The sequence below is a fragment of the Balaenoptera acutorostrata genome, chromosome 16 (assembly GCF_949987535.1).
Source record: "Balaenoptera acutorostrata chromosome 16, mBalAcu1.1, whole genome shotgun sequence".
NCBI lineage: Eukaryota > Metazoa > Chordata > Mammalia > Artiodactyla > Balaenopteridae > Balaenoptera > Balaenoptera acutorostrata.
In genome coordinates, this window is record NC_080079.1 from 71,091,051 (window position 1) to 71,115,305 (window position 24,255).

A 24,255-nucleotide genomic window follows, 5' to 3' on the forward strand; every position below is an offset into this window, starting at 1 on the left:
TTCAGATCCATCTTCCAGTTGTCCGAGTGATGGCTGTGTCTTAACGAAAATCTGCCAAGTGACTCCCTTGCTCAAAGCCTTAAAATTGCTCCTCAGCAAACATTTTACCCTGGCCTCCAAGGCCCTCCCGCCCGACGCTGGGTCCCCTCACCTGTTCTCCTCGACGGGCGTGGGGGCTGGCGCTGCTCCCTCTGGGACCTGCTGCCCTGCGTCCTCTTGCCTCCTTGTCTGCTCTGTTGGGCTGAGTCCTCGGGGCCCTCATCCAGAGAGGTGCTCCCTGGCCACTCAGAGGGGTGGCCCTGGGCGGCCTCTCCCAGCTCCTAGGTCTCCTGTCCCAAAGCTCCATTCACTCGGACAGGGGGACAAACACCAGCGGATCAGGGGACCCCATCTTGCTCCTCCTCTCATCACCCAGACTCTGGGGGCCCGTGGACCCTCCCTCCCCGTGGACCAAGCTGTGCCGAGGTGGACTGGGGCCCCTGGCAAGAGTCACACGGTCCTGTGAGCCTCAGCGTTCTTGCATCAGGGGGGGATGGCGAGCCCCACAGGCTGTCGGGAGGGTCAGGGCCCCCGTAGGCGTGGAAGCCTGTCCGTGTGGACAGAGTCGCCCCTTCCAGCGTCTGGAGCAGATTTGTCCTCCCAGTTCCTCACCTCCTCTCTCACCTTCTTTTAGAACTCAGTGAATTGAGGTTCCCCTGCTCCTGGGACAAAGGTTGCCCCGGATGCTAAAGGGGGTGGACTTCTACATCACGGGGGCCCGAGGGCTCTCCTCCATGCCCGCAGAGCAGGTGCACGGCTCAGAGTGTGTGCTGCAATCCGTGCCATCCAGGGAGAGCCCCTGGCTCCCTCCCCTCCTGAGAGACATGGTGAGGTCTGATGAAGGGGGCCGGCTGGCACTGCCCCTGTCCACGTTAGTACTGACCCTGAGGAGAGTGTAGTCCTCCCCTGGGACCTTAACCTGCCTGGGGAAGATTCTGGAAGCATCCACGTAGAGCTGGTTCCAAGGTGGGCTCTGAGGCACGGACACTGCCTGGGGGGCTTGTTGCCATCTGCATCTCTCTGTTCCAGAGTGGAAGAGAGAAGGACGCCCGTGTCCAGGCTGTGCTCCTGGCTACGTGCACACATAGCCTCTGTCGCCTCTTTCACCCGTCAGTGAAATAGCTCTCCGTGGGTCTCAGTGTCTTCCGAGAGGCCGTGGTGCCTAGACTATCCTCTGTGGGCATCAAACTCTGCGTTGTCCGCTCACCTCCCTGGGGGCGGGGCCAGCAGGGGAGGGTAAGGGATGGACCCGAGAGCAAAGGCAAATGACCAGCTCCCAGGGCCGGTTGGCTGCTGTTTTACGGAGGCTCTTCCCTGTTCACCCCTCCTCCCCATAACGGGATAAGGAAACACAATGAACCCGGGAATTGTAAGCTAAGCCAAGGCAAAGGTGGTGCTGTCCATTGTTGGAGAGGTGTCATTGTTTCAAGGCAAAGTTAGGGAACCTGAGGGAAAACCCGGGTGGGGGAGGGGAAAGGATGCTTCCAGATGAAATCCGGTCAAGGGGGTGAGGTGACAGGGCAAGTCTGGTCAGGAGAACTGGAACCGGAAGAGGAACAGGAGAAAAATCCCATGAACAGACAGGATGAGGGGTACTGCTCCAAACCGGCAGTGCTGGTTATCCGTAAGACGACCTCAGGCTTTCAGATGCCAGAGCAGGCCTGCAATGGGGACACTGTGTGACTGTGCGTGTACCAAGGGGTGCGTGGAGTGGTGGGATGGAGAAGTGTGCCCCCTTCCTCTGGAGCTCTTAATCCAGTGGAAGAGACAGATAAATACTTGTTTATGGAATATACACATGAAAAAGCTCTTTATAAAGCAACACAAACAATGAACTCTAGGTGTCCTTGAGGAATAAATGTCTACTGAGGAGAGGAAAGCTGTCTGGAGTGCTTTGGTTTAAATCGACTTAGCTTTCCTTCTGGCTCCATCCACTCCTCTCTCCCGCTGCTGCTTTCCTACCTTCTGTCCACCTGCTTTGGGATAAACACACCTGTCACTTCATTGGGTCAGTCACGTGGCTCCTCTGGACCTTGGTCTCTCAGCTGTGCATGAAGATGAGACCCAGCTCTGCATTTGGAGAACACTCTCATGTTTCCATCAGCCTTTGTCAGTTTCTCTGACCTCATCCCTGATGTCCAGCCCCAGACAAAGCACAGGGACTGTTCACTCCCTGACCTCTTGCCCTGCTCCTGGGACAAGCTAGGAAAACTTTTCTCCCTGAGGTGGATGCCTAGTCAATGGGAGCTCTTGGGGAGTTTGATGGACTACATGTTTGTGTCCCTCCAAATTCAAGTGTTGAAACCCTAACACCCAAAGTGATGGTATTAGGAGGTGGGCCTTTGGGAGGTGATTAGGTCATGAGGGCGGAGCCCCCACAAATGGAATTAGTGCCCTCATAACAGAGGCCCCAGAGAGCTCTCTGCCCCTATCAACACATGAAGACACAGTGAGAAGACGGCCGTCTGTGAGGAAGCAGCCTCACCAGACACCGAATCTGCTGCCACCTTGATTTTGGACTTCCAGCCTTCACAACTGGAACAACTCTCTGTTCTTTACTAGCCACCCGGCGTATGGTGTTTTGTTATAGTGGCCCCAAGTGGCCTAAGGAAGTGGAGTATGGAGTCACTGGGGCCTGTCTTACAGGCGTGTTTTCTTCCTTTCTGTCCTGAGTTATCACCTTTGCTTACATCCTATTCACTCATTTCACAAATACCGAGGTGTCTGCAATGTGCCGGGTTCCAAGCTACTCTAGGGATATGAAAGTTTATAAGAAGTTATCTTGGGATTTCCCTGGTGGTGCAGTGGTTAAGAATCTGCCTGCCAATGCAGGGGACATGGGTTTGATCCCTGGTCCAGCAAGATCCCTCGTGCCACGGAGCAACTAAGCCTGTGTGCCACAACTACTGAGCCTGCGCTCTGGAGCCCGTGAGCCACAACTACTGAGCCCTCATGCCACAACTACTGAAGCCCGCACGCCTAGAACCTGTGCGCCACCATGCTCCACAACAAGAGAAGCCACGGCAATGAGAAGCATGCGTACTGCAATTAAGAGTAGCCCCCACTCGCCGCAACTAGAGAAAGCCCGCATGCAGCAACGAAGACCCAACACAGTCAAAAATAAAACTAATTAATTAATTAATTAGTTAATTATTTTAAAAAAGAAGTTATCTTTGGATTCACGAAGCTTGCTGTTTAGTGGGGTGTATGGATATGGAAACAAATATCCCAGAATAGTGTGATAAGTGCCCCAGGAGGTGAGTGTGAAGCATCACAGAGCCCAGAAAATGGGGACCTGCCAGAAGGCACTGGGTGGGGGGATGAGAACAGAAGGGCACTGGGGTAGAGTTCCCGAAGATGAACCAGAATTTGCAGGCAGAAGAGGCAAGGGAGGCTGGGAAAGACAGGGTTTCAGGTGAGAGGGGGCTTGGCAGCAGGCAAGGCTGAGGAGGGACAGAGCTGCGTGGGTAGATTCGGGCGTCCTGCTTAGGAGTTCAGATTTCACCCTGGAGGCAGGAGGAGAGTAGGTTTTAAGGCAGATTTGGATTTTGGCAAGTTGGGAGCGGTGGGTGTGGGAAGAGGAGCTTCCTCTGGTTCCAGCTGGAGACAGGAAGAGGTGTGGGGATGAGGGGAGACCCTCAGGGGTGCCTTCCACAGAACCTGCTCGCTGCTGAGGCTTAGAGGCAAGATGAGGACCAGGATGACTTTGAGGCTTCTAGTTGGACAGCTGAGTGAAAGGAAAGAGGAGATGGCAGGAGAGGTGGGTGTCATTCAAAGTGACATCTTAAAGTGCCCCTGAGAAGCCTCTGGGGTCTTTGCTTCTGCAGAGTACTTCCACATGCTGGGTCCCTCCTGGAAGCCCCTCCCCACTGGCCTGTTTTGGTGTCTTGGTTGAGATCTCCGTTGAGCCCTTTGGAAGAGAAGCTTCCTTTGAAATTTCCCACGGACGGTGACCTTGGACGTCCTTGACTGCACAGCCCCCAGCCTGCCTGGCTCCATCCTGCTCTTCCCAGGGTCCTGCTTCAGCTTCTAGAATCCTAGCCCAGGGGCCCTGCTGGTCCAGATTCATAGGCAGGAAAGATGAGAAGAAAATAATTTCTGACACGTTAGGCTCAATGTGCCTGGGGGACATCTGTGCAGAAATTTCTCGTGGGAAAGAGTCCAGAGGAGGCAGGGAGCTACGTTTGGAAGCCAGCAACACAGGGGGTGGCCCAAATCGCTCAGAAAGAGTGTCGGTGTGGGGGGAAAAGAAGGAAGACTGAAGATCGACGTCTAAGCAAGTGAGGTGGGCAGGGCGTGAAGGCCAGTGAATGAGGAAAGAGGATCACTGGGTCCCAGGGGACCGAGGGAGAAGGTGTGCCAGAAGCTAAAGGAGGCAAGTTTGAAGGAGGCCATGAGCATCAGTATAAAACTGTTGCACAGGGGTTTCCCTGGTGGCGCAGTGGTTGAGAATCTGCCTGCCAATGCAGGGGACACGGGTTCGAGCCCTGGTCTGGGAAGATCCCACATGCCGCGGAGCAACTGGGCCCGTGAGCCACAACTACTGAGCCTGTGCGTCTGGAGCCTGTGCTCCACAACAAGAGAGGCCGTGATAGTGAGAGGCCCGCGCACCGCGATGAAGAGTGGCCCCCCCGCTCGCCGCAACTAGAGAAAGCCCTCGCACAGAAACGAAGACCCAACACAGCCAAAAAAAAAAAAATTAATAAACTACTAAAATTAAGATTAAAAAAAATAAATAAAAATAAAACTGTTGCACAGAAGCAATTTTATTTAAACAGGGAAACATTTGCTAGCCTTCCACTCTATGACACACACTGTGCTAAGAACAGAGGGCCTTCAGTCCCTGCTCTTTAAGGACCTTACAGTTTAGTGAAGACACATAATTAGAAAAACGGGCAAGTTGTAGGATACACGGGGAACTTAGAACCAAATTCCCTGAACAGGTGGAGCACATGGTTGAAGCTTCAGAGAGGAGATGATTTCCAAGGTGAGACAGGAGCTGTGTGCAGACCTGCTCCAGGTGGGCAAAGCAGCGGCAGTGGGCGCTCTCAGGCTGTCGGCGTGAGCATGGGGGTTGGGGGATGAGGCATGAAGGGGGGCAGAGAGAGATGGGTCTTTAGAATACCCGGATGCCAGACTGCTGAGGGCTTTATGGTTTAGAGCAACAGGGTTTTGGTCAGTGTCTGTTTCCTGCAGCTGCCATAAGAAATCACAGACCAGGTGGCTTGAAACAAAATAAACATATTCTCTCACAGTCCTGGAGGCCAGAAGTCCAAAATCAAAGTGTTGGCAGGGCTTCACACCCCCCAGAAGCTCTGGGGGAGGGTCCTTGCTTGCCTTCCCCAGCTGTTGGAGGCTGCTGGCATTCCTGGCTGTGACCGCAGCACTCCAGTCTCTGCCTCTGTAACTGTGCTGCCCCTCCTCTCCCTCCGTCCCCCTCTTATGAGAACACCTGTGATTGCACTTGTGGGGTGCATCTGGATGATCCAGGATCATCTCCCCATCTCAGGATCTTTCACTTTAATCACATCTGCAGAGGCCCTTTTTCCATACAAGGTCATATCACAGGGGCCAGGGATCACAGCACTTGTATATCTTTGGGGACCGTTATTCAGCCTATTACCATCAAGAAGATGAAGTGGTAGGGCTGGCAGTTGGGTAGATGGTCTTCCTGGAAGAGGACAGAATGGATTGGAGAGGCCCATGCTGGAATCAGGGTGGTCTATCACATTAGAGATTACTGGTGAAGTATCGGTAAGAGGTGACCAAGGCCTGATCCCCGTGAGCACTGACAGCTGGGATGGGAGTAAGATCCCAGCTGGAAAGTGTAAGTCGTGCTGGGCGGTTCTTAATATCTTTAGGTTCCGGGGACAGAAGCCCAACCACATGGGGTGAAAGTGACAGGCAATTTCATTTCTTCTTAATTATCTACTGGACGCTGAGCTAATTGTCAAGGACAGTGATGGGCCTGCATGTGACTGGTAGTGTCGGGTGGAGCCCAGGATATGGTGTCAGAAAGGAAAAGGAGGTGGAGAAACGTAGCAGCTTTGACAAAATCAGCGCCACGTTGAGGCATCTTGTCTCTATCTCACTGCAACTGGAAACCATCAAGCAGGTAAAAGATATTTGTTAGCTAAGAATCCTTTAGAATTTTGAGCCTTAAAAAAATTCCATCTAGGGACTTCCCTGGTGGCACAGTGGTTAAGAATCCGCCTGCCAATGCATGGGACACGGGTTCAAGCCCTGGTCTGGGAAGATCCCACATGCCGTGGAGCAACTAAGCCCATGCGCCACAACTGCTGAGCCTGCGCTGTAGAGCCCATGCTCTGCAACAAGAGAGGCCACCGCAATGAGAAGCCTGCACACCGCAACGAAGAGTAGCCCCCACTCGCCAACAACTAGAGAAAGCCCACACGCAGCAACAAAGACCCAAGGCCGCCATTAAATTATAAATAAGTAAACTTATATATAAAAAAAAATTCCATCTAAGAAATTTGCTTAGCAATAGGCCTTGAAATAGGAGATCTGGATTCCAAACAAAATGACTTGCAAGGTGGAATTGGGGGAAGCAAGCTGCTGGCCCGACTTTCCCTGTGTTTGGGGACAAAGACTCACCAGGCCACCAGCCATCAACGGTTCTGCCCCAGCCAGTGACCCAGGCCAGGACCCAGCTGTCAGGACTCCTTCGCCTCCAGACCCCCTAGGGGTCCAGTGATCCCTGGAGGATGCAGGAGCAAGAATCTTGAACTTCCAGCTTCAAGGGGCCCAAGCGGTAACCATTTCATTTGCACCTAAAATCATGAAGGACTGCAGCTCATTACTCTCAGGAACAAGATAGCTGAGTTTCTACAGGCTAGTGGGCTTCTGGGTACCAGAGGAGTTCCCATGAAAGATGCAAGTTCTGGAACGATCTGGTCCCATCTGATGCTGGTCTTCCACTCCTGTCTTCCAGCAACGTGCCTCCTGGGAGCTGTCTTCCTGGTCCCAGCTGCTGACTGGCCAGCTGCTCAGTGCGGCTGCTGTCTTCCTGGGCGCTGCCGGCTTCCGCCCTCGGGTGCCAGGGTTGGGCTGTGTGTCACGGGGCGCCTCCCCTCCCGGCCTGCAGCCCTTCTCCCCATGGGCTCAGACCTACGCCCCGGACACAGGGCAGGAAGACCAGCATCTAGAACAGACATCAGGCTTCCACCCCATCCCAGGCCCCTACCTGCCGTCAGGGGGTGCAAGCCCCTCTTCCCTCCATCTCAACACCCCCCCTCCTTCACTCCCTCCAGCAGAGAAAAGCCTCCTGCAGGTTGGTTCCCATCAGAGCTTCCTCAGTTTGGGTCGATTCTGAGGCCAACACTATTCATTACATATTTTAGGCCTTTTACTGAGCTCTTCCTATTTGTCAGGCAACGCACTGGGTGCTGGGCACACATAGGTTGACAAAACAGACATGAAGCACAGGAAATGTGCCCCAGATATTCCATAAGTGCCTGCATCAATGAGCTGATAGATTCATGGGCACGCGTGCTGCTACGCCTGTGGCAGGAAACTAAAAAATCCTTCTAAAAAGGAATAATTCTAATTTCTCCTTGTGGCTCTTTTCTTAGGAACTAAAGTGCTCAACTGGGACCTTGCCTTCTCCAGCTCTCTTTGTTCTTTTTTCTTTTTTTTATTCTTTTGTATTTCATTTCTTTAAAAAAAATTTATTGAGGTATAGTTGATTTACAATGATGTGTTAATTTCTGCTGTACAGCAAAGTGATTCAGTTTTATATATATATATGTGTATATATATATATATATATATATATATATATATATATATATATACACACACACACACACACACACACACATTCTTTTTCATATTCTTTTCCATTATGGTTTATCACAGGATACTGAATATAGTTCCCTGTGCTATACGGTAGGGCTTTGTTGTTTATCCACCCTATACGTACTAGTTTGCATCTGCTAACCCCAAACTCCCCATCCTTCCCTACCCCACCCCCACTTTGTTCTTTTTTGAAAGTAGGATAGGACACCTACTCTGCCATCAACTAGGAAGGGAGCTTTGTTGCAATATCATTTTTAAGATGTTACCATTTTTATCATAAAATATAAAAATTATCAAGTAAGTTTTAAGCTTTCTTTTGCCATAAATACAAATACATACACACAGACACATTAAAAAAAATCATAAACCTGTACGGTGGGCAATTAGAGGTGGGCTTGGCCACTGACCGCTGGGCCCGGCGTGCTGGTCTGACAGTGACCAGGGCCGGGCACGTTGTGGGAGGGGACTCACAGGCACCCCGTGAGTGTGTGTTCGTGGACACAGGTGTACACGTGCATGACGTCACCGCCACCTGGGCGGTGTTCTGGTGCGGAGCCGGGGGCTGGGGGGAGGCTCATTTTGTGAAACTACTAGCTTTATAGACACAGCTGCAAGAGGGACATATGTCAGCTGAGGACTGTGCACGGCGTATGGCTGCAGCAGCACTTGTGAGAGACCAGACAGGCCCGGAAAGGTGAGGACACCAGCTAAAGCCCCTCCCGGAGAACGAGGAGCAAAAGGGGGAAGGTCAAAGGGGACACTGATGGGCGTTTTATTCCCCTGAAAACCAGCAAGGATTAAGATGAGACATCGAGGGCTTCCCTGGTGGCGCAGTGGTTGAGAATCTGCCTGCCAATGCAGGGGACACGGGTTCGAGCCCTGGTCTGGGAAGATCCCACATGCCGCGGAGCAACTGGGCCCGTGAGCCACAACTACTGAGCCTGCGCGTCTGGAGCCTGTTCTCCGCAACGAGAGAGGCCGCGATAGTGAGAGGCCTGCGCACCGCGATGAAGAGTGGCCCCCGCTTGCCCCAACTAGAGAAAGCCCTCGCACAGAAACGAAGACCCAACACAGCCATAAATAAAATAAATAAATAAATAAATAAAATTAAAAAAAAAAAGATGAGACATCGACCTCAGCAGCAGGGAGGAGGGCGGCCTTTCTGGGAAGGCAGCTGGAGGCCAGCCTGTCGGGCCCAGGATGACCAGGGAGAAGCCCAGCTCCAGGCCGGGCATCTCAGTTCTCCCAGCTGGGGTGACTACAGCATGCCTAACAGTTTTCTTTAAACGAGAACCCAGCGGAGGACTTCTAGGATGGGTGTCCATTCTACCTTATTGTGCAGATTTCTGAGATTCTATTTTATTATGAGGCTGTGCTTTAAAAAAAAAATAATATTTGGCCATAAAAAGCCAAAGACACCAGCTCTCCCTGGTCACTGTTGCCTTGGCTGCCACCTAAAGAATTACGGGGCATCGGCCTCTTTATTTTTGTTATTTTTAAATTTTTTTGGCCACACTGCTCGGCCTGTGGGATCTTAGTTCCCCTATGAGGGATCGAACCCGGGCCCTCAGCAGGGAAAGTGCGGAGTCCTAACCACAGGACCAGCAGGGAATCCCCCGGCCTCATTAAACATGCATGTGGCACTGGTTTCTGCCTCTCCAGCTGCCCTGGCCTGTCCCCTCTTCTCCTGGATCGAAGGATCCAAAACACACCCGAGACCACTGCTTAACGGCCAGCTCTGCTTAGCATCGGCTAACGCTTTATATAAAGTCCAGGGAGTGACTGTTTCAGGCTGCACGGGCTGTGTGGTCTGTCTCAGCTGCTCAGCTCTGCTGTTGGAACAGGAAAGCAGCCACAGACAAGAGGCGAACCCATAAGCCTGGCTGCGTTCCAATAACACTTCCCTTAAGGATGCCGGAATTTAGAGTCCATATAATTTTCACGTGTCTCGAAGTATTATTCTTTCTTTGATTTTTTTTTTCAACCATTAAAAATGTAAAAACTGTTTTTAGCTGATGGGTCATACAAAAACAGGAGGCAGGTCGGCTTTAGCCCATGGGTCGTGGTTTTTCAACCCTCACCCTACTGTACCCCGGGGCGAGGAACCCCCAGATGATAGCTCCTGTGGATCGGGCAAGTTTTAGGTACATGACTCTGGACCACTCAGCCTAACAGGAAACTTCGTTCTCTCTGTAACTTCTTTCTTATTCTTTCTGTTTTCTTCCTTTCACTTCTTCCCTTCCTTCCTTTTCTCCTGAATATTCCAAATCTGTGCTCTCCTCTTCCAGAAGCCCTTTCTTGTCTGTCTCCAGGCAGGCAGTCTGGGTGGAATCCCCCGCACCCCCGCCGACGCTGGCCCAGCCGGGGACAGTGGCATCTTCTCATGTCCCTCGGCGTCCCTAACGAGCTCCGGCACCCCTGCCTCTGTCCTTCTGCCACCTCACTGTTCCATTCGCTGTGGGTGAGCTCTGGGCTCACTGTGGAATTCTGTTGGCAAATCTCCCATTTTGTTGAGGGCATCTCCCTATAGTTTGTATCCTTTTTGTTTGATTTTGGAGGATTAAATGGGGAGACTCAGAGACGGGAGACATGGGAAGTAACGGTGTTAGATATTGGACTGAATGGAGTACCTTGAATGGCCTTTTGGTTTACTTGGTCCAGATAACGTCCCAGGATGGGGTGGGATTGTCCAGCCACGGCTCCTGATATCAAAATAACGCCAGGAGTCCCAGGAGAAGCAGAAAGTTCCTGGGTTTTATCGTGTCCCCTGCCTAATAACCCCATCGTCCCCCCGTGAGGCCTGTTCAGCCAGTGACCCACCCACACAGCTGTTCCTTCAGAGCCCCAGGCAGCCCAGCCTCCCCCTTCACAGCGGCTGGTCCTATGAATTAGTGGGTGTCCGGGACCATGGGGTCAGTGACCCTGAGCCGCTGCTCCTGGGGAGACACACGGGGGGCCCTCCAGGCACAGCGTTTGGTCAAATGCGACCCTGTCTTGGGGCTGGTTCCGTTTAGACACTTGACTTGATGTGCGCTGTGGACCCGTTGGTGTCGGGCAGCGTGGTGGCAGCGCTGACTCAGGCCTGGACCAACAGAGCTCCTCTAACGTTGTCACTCGGTGAACTGTCCCCACAGCCCTACACGTAGGTACTGTTATTACCTCTTTTCTTCAAATGCAGAAATGTGGACTGAGCATGTTTAGTAAGTTGCTCAAAGTCACATCCAAGCAGGAGAAGAGAGGTGGAGCCCAGACTCAGACTGTGAGGTCCTGCCTCCCAGGTCCCGGGCCCGTCCTTGGCAGCAGCCGCCTTCCAGCAGATCAAGGCGTCCGGTTCGACCCAAGCCTCCCCGGTTTTTGCTTGACTTCAGAGTCCCCGAACATCATGGAAATGCGATACTCCAGAGAACAGCGCTCTCTGTGGTCCTTGGGGCTGTGAAGGGACCCCTCCCCATGCCTCCCCAGTGCTGTAGCTCCGTTTGAGAGCGTCAGATCCAGAGAAATCATTCAGCTGGGACGTGGTGTATCAGTGGGGCTGATGGGCTTGGACATTAGGCCTCGTGATCTCACACATCATAAGGGAAAACTTCAGAGGTGACGGGGCAAAGGATGGTAGCTGCCTGCCACCCAACTTGGGAATCATGCTCTAAACCTGACATTTTGTTTCCTTATAGGAAGAAACATCACATCTGCCGATAAAGCATGAAGCGATTTTTGGAGGGGAAAGCGGCTCTCAGACGCTCTCACATCCCTGCCAGCCTCTGGGCCTCAGGCCAAGGTCCAAAGGGACAGCAGGAGCCGCCTGGCCACACAGAGGGGGTGCGGCTCTGGCTTGGAAATGGAGGAATCCCTCCCCCCACGAGATACGGATCCAGCGGAGCCGGGCTGAGCCCCCGCCTGCTCTGAGGAATTCAAGTCGATTGAGAAATGCGGCCCTGTTTCTTGCAGGGAGAAGCCCGTCAAGAAGCCGCTTTGAAGCCTTTTCCTCTATCAGTGCCGGGCAGCTTTGCAACAGGAGTTTATCATCACAGCGGCCGCCCAGCAGCCCCTCTCGGCCACACAGCACGGAGCGCTTTGAACTGTGCTGGCCTCACGTCCACTCACGCCCAGATCCTCGGGGGTCCCTGGTTTTGGACCTGAGCCCCTCTGATAAGGGTGCAGGGCCTGCCTCTCTGCTCCCATCCCCAAGGGCTGCTCCCACCAACACTGTTTCCTATAGCTGAGTTAGAAGACACACAAGGCGGGTAAAATACAGCTTGCAGTGTCACTTATACGTGGAATCTAAAAAGATGATACAAATGAGCTTATTGACAACACGGAAATAGATTCACAGACATGGAAAGAAAATTTATGGTTATTGAAGGGGAAAGGGGGGAAGGGATAAATTAGGAGGTTAGGATTAACAGATACACACTACTGTGTATAAAATAAACAGCCAGGACCTACTGTATAGCACAGGGAACTCTACTCAATATCTTATAATAACCGATAACGGAAAAGAATCTGAAAAAGAATAGATAAAGACGTATATGTATAACTGAGTCACTTTGCTGTACACCTAAAACTAACACAACATTGTTAATCAACTATACGTCAATTAAAAATAAACAAATAAATAAAAATACAAACAAAACCCTAAGCTTGAAACATGCGGTACCGGGAAGCATTAAAAAGATGAAGTGATGAGTTTCTGGAGAGGAGAAATGATTCATGTTTGTACTGACCCCTCCCCTCTCCGGTTACTGCACAGATCCTTGTGAACACAGTGGGCTGGGGTGAAGGGACCGTGCCCGACGCCGTGGCCCTGGCTGACCGTCCCGTACGACACGGGGACCCCTCCCTCCTCTGGTTTGGTTGGAGCTGCTGGGCCTGTTGTCAGGAGATGGTCACTGAGCACAAGCTGTCCACGGGTCTTCAGAGCTTCAACTCTTCCCAAAAGCAGAACAGTGCACTTTGACACAGGAAAACAAAAGTCCCTTAGAACTGAGAAACGGGTGGCTGTCCCAGGCCTCCTCCTGTCTCAGCTCGAGGAGGCCTCCCTGCGGTGCCCGCCCCCGTGTGGGAGCTGGGAGAGGCTTCTTCTCCCGGGCTCCCTCCAATACCTGAGTTCACCCTCCCACTCTCACCTGATACCTGCTGTGGATGCCCAGGTCCCGCCTGGGTCCATCCTCATCCCGCAGTGTCCCCACTAACGCCGCCTGGGGCAGCTGAGCCAGGCCCGCAGCCGGTCAATATCTCTGAGTCTCCGGGGGGAAACGAGGGAGCCGGGCAGGACCTGGACGCCGGGCTTCACGACGGAAACACGTGCTGGGCTTTAGGGGAATCTCTGTTTTTCTTCCTAAGCCCGTCCTGGTGAGCCAAGAGTCTTAACCATGGCTACGTGGGGTGCACAGGGGACTGAACTCCATGCCTCAGTTTCTCTGCTTGTAAAACCAGAAGCAGGAGCCTGCCTAAGTCTCTCAGCAGCCTGGTGTCTGCACGGGGGTTGTGGTCATGAATCAGAGCCCCAGGCCAAGGACACTGGAGAGAGAGACAGAGAGACAGAGACAGAGAAAGAGAGAAAGACAGAGAGAAGGAGAGAGAGGGAGAGGGAGAGGAAGACCGAGGGAGAGAGAAAGAGACAGGGAAACAGGGAGAGAGAGAGAGAAAGAGAGAGAGAGACAGAGAGCTGTTGCTTCCTGGAAGAAGCAGCACAAGTTGTTAAAATGCTAAACGGCCAGGCAGACAGCAATGTCCCTTTGGTCTCATTTATGCCTTTTACTGGAACGCTCAGGCATGAAGTGTTCCCTGAAACAATAAAAAAGATAATTTATCAACCGGATTGGTCTCCGCCTTGACTCTCTGCTTTTTCAGGATGCTGTCCATTCCCAGAACTCCAAGAGCCCCTTTTCCTCTTTTTGTTTATTTTCTTGGCTTGACTGCCTTTCTCTTACTTGCTGTGTCCTTTTCCTTTTGATGACTGACTTTTAGCATCTTTTCACTGTCTGTAACCACATAAGCGAAGCCTCTGGGTCCCTCACTGTAATTCTAAATCTTACCGTAAATACCAATGCATTGTGTCCACAGATTGGACTGAGCAATTGTAAAGCCCAAATAAGCCTTAGGCTTTGCTTTCAAGCCAGGCATTCAACCACAGATACGTGGTCTTCTGCACATAGCGGGCACCGTGCCAGCCGAAGGAGGCACAGAAGTTGCGAAGCGCAGCAGGGAGATAGCGAAGAGTGGTTTTGGAGGGACAAAAACAGGTATTGTTGAGTGTGGATTCAACTGAGACAAACGGCAGTGAATTTACAGAGGACTTGCATCACCCATCAGGAATGTATTAGACCTAGTTTTTGTTTGTTTGTTTTGTGGCCACACCATGTGACATGCAGGATCTTAGGGTCCCAACCAGGGATCGAACCTCTGCCTCCTGCAGTGGAAGCACAGAGTCTTAACCACTGGACCACCAGGGAAGTCCCAGGAATGTATTAGACTTAGGAAAGTGGGATGTGTGACTGAGTCAAGATCTGCATTGGGTTCAGAGGCTCAGGGATGTCAGGGCAGCATCTGGACCTGGCTCTCAGCCTCTCTCCATGGTCAGAAGGTGCTGCCTCAGTGCAGCCTCATATCTGGGTTCAAGGTGGGAAAGGGGTGCAGGCAGGTGAGGGACTAGGAACAGGGGCTGGGTTGGTCCACGCTTGCCGTGGGCTGCCCTGGACCGAAGGATGGGGGCCTGAGGTGGAGCTACGTGCAGCGAATGGCTGAAAGATGGAGGGGACCAGACGATGCACAGATGACAGCAACAGGGGATTTAGAGGGCAGCCACGTCCAACAGCAACCACCGCAGAGGAGCCGCGGTTTAGGAAACGGTGGATGTGAGAGAGCAGATGCCCAGTGAGTCCCAGGCTCACAGGACAAACCGCAGTCCCCGGGCAAAGGCGGGGGCGGTGGTTGCAGGGATTTGGGGAAGAGAAACCAGACCTCTCGGGCTACAGCTGTGGAGACGAGTCCATAGTCCAGGCTGGGGTGTCATCTTGCAATGAGGCGTTTAGAAGTTCTGAAATTCTGGAGGCTCCTTTTCCCTGGGACAGGCATTCCCTCCAAGCAGCCCTGGTCTTCTTGGTCACCTAGGAGGGAAGCATGACTTTACCTTTTTCCCTCTGCCTCGGGCCCTCGCTGATGCGCTTCGGGCAGGAGGGCGGATGGAAGGGCACCCCTGTGCGGGCCCATCCGCTCAGCCTCTGCTTAAACGGACCAGAGCCGGACTCTCTGACCCGCACACTGAAAGTGAAGGAACCACTTTTTTGTTTTTCCTGCTTTGCTAAGAGACACTTGGCCCAAAATGTCACCCCTCTCTCTAGACTCTGTAAATCAGCAGTACTTCTTATCTGTGCCTCAGAAAAGTGTATTCAAGATCAAGGTTATCGCAGCCAGCCGCCTGGAGGAAAGTGGGCCAGCTTGTAACTGGCTCCTTCCGGGTGCGCTGGGCGTCATGCTGGATGGGAGAGTCATTTCCCTGGATGAGCAGCAAACCCCACAGGCACCCTTGTCCTAGGGGGTCCTTCCCCCACCAGCCCAGGCAGTGGGATGGGTGGTGTCTGAGGTCCCTGGGGATTCCAGAGTGAGATGGGATGTCTACAGCTGGTGTGGGTCATAGCCGTACCAGGTGGGGCAGGAGACACAACACGAACACAGACAGTCAGACAGGAGTGAGGTGAGAGGTGGGGTGATACTGGACCCTCTTCTCCAAAGCACCTGGAGCCTCGAGGCTGGGGTGCAACAGTGCAGGGTGGAGGCTGGGACAGGGCATGCCCCCTGGTCACGGTGGGGGTGTTTTCCTGTCAACAGCTTCTTATTTGCATGTGTCATTGTTTAAAAGCCTTTTTTAAGAGTTTGTGTTAACCTATGGCTGGGTTAACTCATCAGTTTATTATTATTAGCAAAACAGTAAAATAACATATTAGGAAGTTAGGAAAATAAAGAAAAAAAATCACCTACAACCCTACCACCCTACTGCAACTTGATAGATGATTACTTTATTTAGAACAAAGGAAATCTGCTTTGTTTTTTTTTCCCCCATGCATTTTTTCTTTGGTGTTCAAACCTTTGAGATTTGAACAGTGACACAGGTCACAAAATATTCAGGCCCTTCCATCCTCAGGTTCTTTCTCCTTCTGTTACTTTCTTATTCTCTTGCGCAGTATCACTTAAAACTATTTTCCTAATTGAACATTCTGTTGCTAATGGACTCAAATTTTTTGTTACTTTTATGAAGTATCCTCATCTTAGGTTCCATATTTCTTTAAACGTCCTGTCCCCCTAATGTGACAGCCATGGACATTTCAGGCCACAGAAATTTCAGAACCCAAAGTCACCATGGAAGAGAAACAGTCAGCTGACTCATGTGCACCCCAGGCTGGAAGTCTCTGAAGGCCCGTCTGTACCCTGTGTTTTGGAAACTTTCTTGAGGAAGGATATTATTTACTCATTCCCACTCATCTTTAAGCAAAAACATTGAGTTAATGGTCCACAATATTGACCTGAACTGTCTGGAACTTAACACACCGCATTTCGGGCAAAAGTCCCCTGGGGAGTTTCGCTCCTAATGACCGAAGCTGATCACAGGATGAGATACAGAGCCGCAGACCCAGGCTCCTCCCTGAGGCCGGGAGACCCCTTTGTCCCCTGGGGTCCCTGATGGGGGCTGGGGCCGTGTTGTCATCAGCATTTGAAGCTCTCCACTTGCATAAAGGGGGCTTGTGATGACCCTTGGCGGGATGTTACATCCTTGGACTTCTGGATGAGATGAGGATACTGGTGGTAACTTGCCCACATTAACATGGCCTCTACACTTGTATCTCGGTATAAGCTTCGCCTCCTGAAAAGGGGTTACATTTCACCCTTGTTTCTTTCCCCCAGTCCCTCCTCCATCATTTATACTGCCTTCCTGGGAGTCTGGGCAGTTATTGAGCTCCGTGGGGTGCATTTTGTTCCCGTCCTGTTCAAACATTGGGGCCAAACGAGTATCGTAGGGTCCCTCGGAGGGTGAGCCCTGTCTCTGGACATAGGTCATGTCAAGGTGCCTTGGGCTGTGGAAGTGCTGAAACCACAGTATCAACCAAATTAACCTGGGAGGAACACTCTGGATTTTTATAACTCATAACACGTGATTTTAATTGAAAAGGCCAATTATGTATTCTACACATGTGTATGTAAGAATCATCCTTAACTTTTAGAAAGCCATCCAAGTTTTGTGAGAATTATCATCTATGGAAGGAATCAGTCCAGTCCTGGAATGAGCACTTTCTTTTTCTTTTCCAGTTATAGTGAAATGTAATTGACATACAGCACTGCATAAGTTTAATGTGCACAGCATACTAATGGTTTGACTTACATATATTGTGAAATGATTATCACAATAAGTTTAGTTAACATCCATCATCTCATATAGGCACAAAAAAAAAATAAAAAGCAAAAAATGTTTTTTCCCTTGTGATGAGAACTCGGGATCTACTCTCTTCACATACATGATATATTTCAAATATACTGTATAGCAGTGTTAACTATAGTGAACTTGTACATGACATCCCCAGTACTTATTTATCTCATGACTGGAAATTTGTACCCTTTGACCATCTTCCTTCAACCCACCCAACTCTCACCCCCAGCCTCTGATAACCACAAATCTGATCTCTTTTTTTTCTATGAATTTGTTTTCAGATTTCACATAAGTGAGATCATATCATGTAGTATTTGTCTTTCTCTGTCTGACTTATTTCAATTAGTCTAATGTCCTCAAGACATGCTGTCACAAATGTCAGGACTTCCTTTTATATGGCCCAATAATATTCCATTGTATATATGTACTACATCCTCTTTATCCATTCATCTGTGTTGATGGACATTTAGGTTGTTTCCATGTCTTGGCTCTTGTGAACAGTGCTGCTATGAACATAGGAGTACAGGTAGCTCTTCAACATAGTGTTTTCACTTCCTTCGGGTATATTCCCAGAGGTAGAACTGCTGGATCATACGGTAGTCCAATTTTTAATTTCTGAGGAACCTCCATACTGTCTTCCATAGTGGCTGCACCAACCTACATTCCCTCCAGCAGTGCACAAGTGTTCCCGTTTCTTCACATTCCCACCAGCATTTGTGACCTCTTGTCTTTTTGATAATAGCCACTCTGACATTGTGAGGTAATAATTTCCCAATGATTAGTGATGTTAAACATCTTTTCACATACCTGTTGGCCATTCACATCTCTACTTTGGAAAAATATCTGTTCAAGTCCTTTGCTCACTGTTTAATTGGATTTTTTCTGGTTTCTTTTGCTGTTGAGTTGTATGAGTTCTTTATATGTGTTGAATATTATCAGATACATGGTTTGCAATTTTTTTTTCCATTCTGTAGGTTGTCTTTTCATAATGTTGATTGTTTCTTTTGTTGTACAGAAGCCTTTCAGTTTGATGTAGTCCCATGTATTTACTTTTGCTTTTTTTGCTTGTGCTTTGGGTATCATATCCAAAAAATCATTGACAAGACTCATATCAAAGAGCTTTTTTCTTACGTTTTCTTCTATGAGTTTTAGGGTTTCCAGTCTTACATTTAACTCTTTAATCCATTTCAAGTTAATTTCTGTGAATGGTGTAATGTGAAGTATTCACATTCTTTTACATGTGAATATCCAATTTTCTCAGCACCATTTTTTGAAGAGACTGTTTTTTTCTCCATTGAGTATTCTTGGCTCCATTGTCAAATATTAGTTAACTGTATGGGTTTATTCCTGGGCTCAGAATGAGCACTTCTAAGATGGGTGCCTGGACCTGGGCAGACCCCTCCCATGTGTGTATCAAGAGCATTTCAGAACCCTGGGTCATGGTTAAAGAGACAGCTGGGATGGAGACCCCATGGGTCTGGAACGCTGGTGCTAAGCCCTGAGTTGCAGCATTTATAATTTGCCCCGTGGCTTTACCACACTCCTCAGGATGCTTTTGCTCAAAAAGAGTCCTTCCTGTTTTGTTTTTTGATGCCCAGGGGCAATGTCTGGCCCAATTAGAAGTTGAAAGTGAAAAGCTTTGCTGCATGGTTCAACCTACTGCCAGTCACTGAACAAAAACCTATGATGTTCTTACTTTCCACCGTGATAGGTGCTAGGAGCAAAAAGATAGAGAAGATGTATTCTTGATGACTCAGAATCTGGAGGAGGAGAAAGCCATGCAGTGAGGACGCATCCTGCAGAAATGTGAGGAGAGAGCTGAGCTCGTGGCCTGGTGGCAGGGAGCCTCACAGACATGCCCACATTAGTGTGGGTCTTAACGAATAAGAAGGATTCTCAGGGGGAAAAGGTGAGAAAGGGCTCTCCAGGCCAAAGGAACCGTGTCTACAAGGACACGTAGGGATGTGGATCAAGGGCCACGCCAGGAAGTGTGAGCAATTTGCTTTGATAAAAATGTGTGATACTGTGTTTGGAAGGGCACTGAACTGAAAAAGTAGTGGCAACAGGGAGGAAAGCCCTGTTGTTTGTTATTCAAGTTTTTTCATACTTGCTAATGAACAACTTACTATGGCTTTTTAGACAATAGAAGCAAATAAATTACTGTAACAAAACTTTGTAGCATGGATGGAGAAAATCCAAGTGAATTTTCCTAGACTTTTCCTAGGCAGGAGTTCTCCTACCTTGAATTCTCCAAGGCATTAAACATTAAAAAGAAAAGAGGAAGACAAATAAGATGAAAAGTCAGACAAATGCATTCACCAAGATCTTAACTGAATTGGAGAAATGATAAAGGCAAGAGGTAGAGGTGGCTTGTTCCAGATGGCAGAAGTGGTGTCTGTTAATTAATCATCAGTGTAGTTAATTAAACATTTGGAAGAACATAATGAAAGAACATTTGAGAATCTCAGCTGAAAGGTTAGTTAAAGCTAACCTCAGCTAAGAGAGTTGGCTTTGTTCCATATAACGAGCTATAGTCAGAGAAAGTGATAGTATACTTTTCACCTTTCATTATGTTTGATTGCTATTTTGGAGAAGTTGACAAAGAAAAATAACCTCACCAGACAAAGCTCCTGTTTTGTTTCTCAATTACAAACATTGCTTCTAGAAATTCATAAAAGAAGGATTACAGTCAGTAAACAAATATATGAAGAGATGCTCAACCTCACTTCCAACCAAAGCCATGCAAACTGAAATATCAGGGAAGAATCACTTTATGCCTATTAATTGCCAAAGACATGGTTTGTACTTTTGTATACAGTAGTAATATAGTATACTATTACTTTTGTAATAGCAACAGTTAGCAAGATTAGTGGTGGCAAATGTTAGAAAGTATTCATTCAAGAAAGTTCTGATGGCCAAATTCAGTATATCAGACACTAAGAAAGACACTAATACACGGAATAACAGAAGCTTTTATTTTCTTTCATTAGTAACAATGCTTTAAGAAATATCCCAGGAACAATCTTCACCTCTACTCTACTCCAAAGAAAACCCTGCGCTAAGTGTATTACGTAAACAAAGACAGTCATTGCAGCATCATTAATTACAAATAACTGAAAAACCAGAAGTCACATAATCGCCCAAGGATCTAAAAATGTGTATTAAATCATGACATTATAGTTCATTACTGCATTTGTCAGATAGAACAGGTTATGGTCACAATAACAATTCCAGAAGTTACAGTCACCTAACACACCAAAGGCTTGTCTCTTGCTCATGTGATGCCCAATGTATGTAAGATGAACAACTCACCAGAGACTCTCTCCTCCAAGCAGTGACTCAGGGACCCAGGCCCCTGCACGATGGGAGGCACCATCTCAACACATGGCTTCCGGGAAGAGGAAGAGAGAAAACATGAAAAACTCACACCACCTCTTACATAGTCTGACTGGCAGTGATGTATCACTTCTCAGAGCCCTTTAAGTAAAACTAGTCACATGGCCTCAGCCTAGCTGCTCACTATGTTTTGCCCATTTTTTGACTGAATTGTTTGTTTTCTACTATGGAGTTTTAAGAGTTTTAAAAAATATATTCTGGTTATTAGTTCTTTGTCAGATAGATGGTTTAAAAATATTACATTCCACTATGTGGCTGTCTTTTCATCCTCTGAACAGGGTCTTTTGTAGAGCAAAAGTTTTAAATTTTGATGAAGTCCGATTCATCAATTGTTCCTTTTCTAGATCAGGCTTTTGATGTAAAAGTCTAAGGGCTCTTTGCCTCACCCTAATTCTCAAAGAATTTCTGTTACATTTTTCTATTCCTGAAAGTTTTATAGTTTTATGTTTTACATTTAAGTCTATGATCAGTTTTGAGTTAACTTCTGTATACAGTGAGACCTAGGTTGAGGCTCTTTTATTTGCCTATGGATGTCCAGTTGCTCTAGGACCATTTGCTGAGAAAGTTATCATTCCGCTATTGAATTGCTTTTGTGCCTTTGTCACAATCAGGTGAGCACATTTCTGTGGGTTCATATCTGAACCCTCTGCTCTGATTCATTGATGCATGTGACTACTCTTCCATCAACATGTCACAGCTGTAAAATTCAGTAAACTGATTCCTCCCACTTTATTCATTTTCAAAATCGTTTAGCTAGTCTAGTGCCTCTGCCTTTCCATATAAATTTTAGAATAACTTTATCTATAGCTAAAAAAAATCTTGGTGAGTTTTTCATAGTAATTGTGTTAAGCCCATGTATTAATTTGAGGAGAACTCACACCTTTATCATGTTGAGTCTTCCAATCTATGAACATGGTATATGTCTCTTTATTTAGTTTTTTTATTTCTTTCATCAGCTTTGTGCAGTTTCAAGTATACAAGTCCTGCATATGTTTTGTTAGATTTACACCTGTGTTTCATTTTTGAGTGATATAAATGGTATTCTATTTTTAGTTTCAGTCTCTTGTGTTCATTGCTACTATATAGAAATACAGCAGACTTTTGATCTTGTATTCTGTGACTTTCCTGAACTCAATTATTCTAGAAGTTTTCTTTTTTTCAGATTCCTTGGGATTTTCTATATAAATCATGACATCATCTGCAAGTAGACGTTATTTGATTTCTTTCTTTTTGTACTGTATGCCTTTTACTTCCTTTGCTTACCTTAATGCACTGGCTAGAACTTCCAGGACTATATGAAGTAGGGGTGGTGGGTGTGTACATCTATCTCTGCTTTATTCTCAGTCTTAGAGGGAAAGCATTCATTCTTTCACCATTAAGTATGTTAGCTCTAGGCTTTTTGTAGGTTCTCTTTACCAAGTGGAGGAAGTTCTCTCTATTCCTATTTTTCTGAGGAGGGGTATTGAATTTTGTCAAATTATTTTTCTGCATCAATATATATGATCATGCGCAATACTCCAATGCAATTCCAATGCTAATTCCCTAAAGTTAGTGTAGATGCCAGTCCCCAACCAGGCTGCCCTCACTTCGATGCCAAAAACAAGTTCTGGTTTTTTCAGGCCACCCAAACTTCTGACCAGCTGGCTACAAATTCAGCCAGAACTGAACTCAGGAAAGCCCTACATTTACTATTACATTTTTATGATACAAGATACAAATCAGGAGCAGCCAAAAGAAGAGACCCAAAGGGCACGGTCTAGAAGAGTCTCCAGTGCAGAGATTCTGTATCCTCTTCCGAGGGAATCAGGATGTCTCACGCTCTAAGCACATCAATATGTTCACCAACCAGGAAGCTCAACCAAGTTTGGTGCCCAGAGTTTTTACTGGGGTTTAATTACAAAGGCATGATGGCTTGAATCACTGATCACATGGTTGAATTCAATCTCCAGCCCACTCCCTTCCCTGGACACTGGGAATTTGGGCTGATATCATGTAGTTCAAAGCCCCAACCCTTTAAAGGCAAGGTTGGCCTTTCTGGCATAGCTAGTCCCCATTCCCAAACTATCTAGGGGCCCATCATGAGTTACTGAATTAGCATAACTCAGGTATGGTCCCAGGGACCACAATGAAAGACGAAGACACTCTTGTCACTGGGCAATTCCAAGGGTTTAGAAGCTCCTTCTCAGAAACCAGGGACAAAGACCAGACAAATTCTTTATTATGTGACCTCATGTGACTTTCTTCTTAGCCAGTTAATATGATTATGTTAATATCGATTGATTTTTTGAATACTGAAATACCCTTGCATCCCTAGAATAAAGACCACTTGGTTATGTATAATTTTAAAATATATTGCTAAATTCTATTTGCTAATATTTTGTTAAGGATTTTTGTTTCTATATTCATGAGGGATATTGATATTTAGTTTTCTTTTTTTTTTTACTATCTTTGTCTGAATTTGAAACCAGGGTAATACCAGCTTCATAAAATCAATTAAGTAGTGTTCCTTCTTCTTCTATTTTCTGGAAGAGATTGTGTAGAATTGGTGCTAATTTTCTATAAATCTTTAGTATAAATTTCCACAGAAACTATCTGTACCTAGAGATTTTTTTCCTCTGGGAGGTTTTAAATTATGAATTCAATTTCCATAATATTTATAGGGCCATTTAAATGATCTGTTTTATATTGGATGAGTTGTGGTTTGTATCTTTTGAGAAACTAGTCCATTTCATTAAGTTGTCAAATTTATATGTGTAGGGTTGTTTATAGTATTTCCTTATATTTTTGCTGTCTGCAGTGTCTGTACTGATATCTACTGTTTTATTCTTGAAAGCAGTAATTTGCGGCTTCACTCTTTTTCTTTGTCAGTTTTGCTAGAGGTTTGTCAATTTTATTGATTTTTTTCAAAGAACTATCTCTGTTTTATTTATTTTCCCTATTATTTTTCTGCTTTTAATTTCATTGATTTCTGCTCTTTGTTGTCTTCCTTTGCTGTTGGCTTTGGGTTTATTTTGCTCTTCTGTTTTTAGTTTTTTAAGATGAGAGCTTAGATTATTAATTTGAGACATTTCCCATTTTCTGATGTACACATTTTAGTGCTATAAATTTCCTTCCTGGGACGGCTTTAGTTGTGTTCCACAAATTTTAATGTGCTGTACTTTCATTTGCATTCATTTCAATGAATTAAAAAAATTCCTTGAGACTTCCTCTTTGAACCATGGATTATCTAGAAGAGTGTTGTTTAGTTTCCATGTGTTCGGAGATTTTCTTATTATGTTTCTATTTCCAGTTTGATTCCATTGTGATAGGAAAACACACTCTGTGTGACTGAGATACTCTTAAGTTGTTTGAGGCTTGTTTTATGGCTCAGGACATAGTTTATCTTGGATATGCCAAGAGCACTCAGTCTCATGAGCACTGAGAACAATGTGTAACCTGACGTTGTTGGATGGGGTGTTCTATAAATGCCAATTCAATCCTGTTGATTGATGGCGTGGTTGAGTTCTTCTGTATCCTTGCTGATTTTCTGTCAAACTGTTCTATCACTTGTTAAGAGTGGGATGTTATATAGTCTGAAGTCAGGG

General features: G+C 47.5%; 1 protein-coding gene across 1 annotated transcript in view; it reads left to right on the top strand.

Annotated features, from left to right (window-relative positions):
- Positions 1-12,445, top strand: part of RHOU (ras homolog family member U) — a 57,319-nt gene extending 44,874 nt beyond the window's left edge. The window contains exon 3 of the mRNA XM_057531613.1: positions 11,529-12,445. Coding sequence (XP_057387596.1) covers positions 11,529-12,077 — 549 coding nt within the window. The 3' untranslated portion in view covers positions 12,078-12,445. The remainder of the gene's footprint in view (positions 1-11,528) is intronic.
- The last annotated feature ends 11,810 nt before the right edge of the window (positions 12,446-24,255 follow it).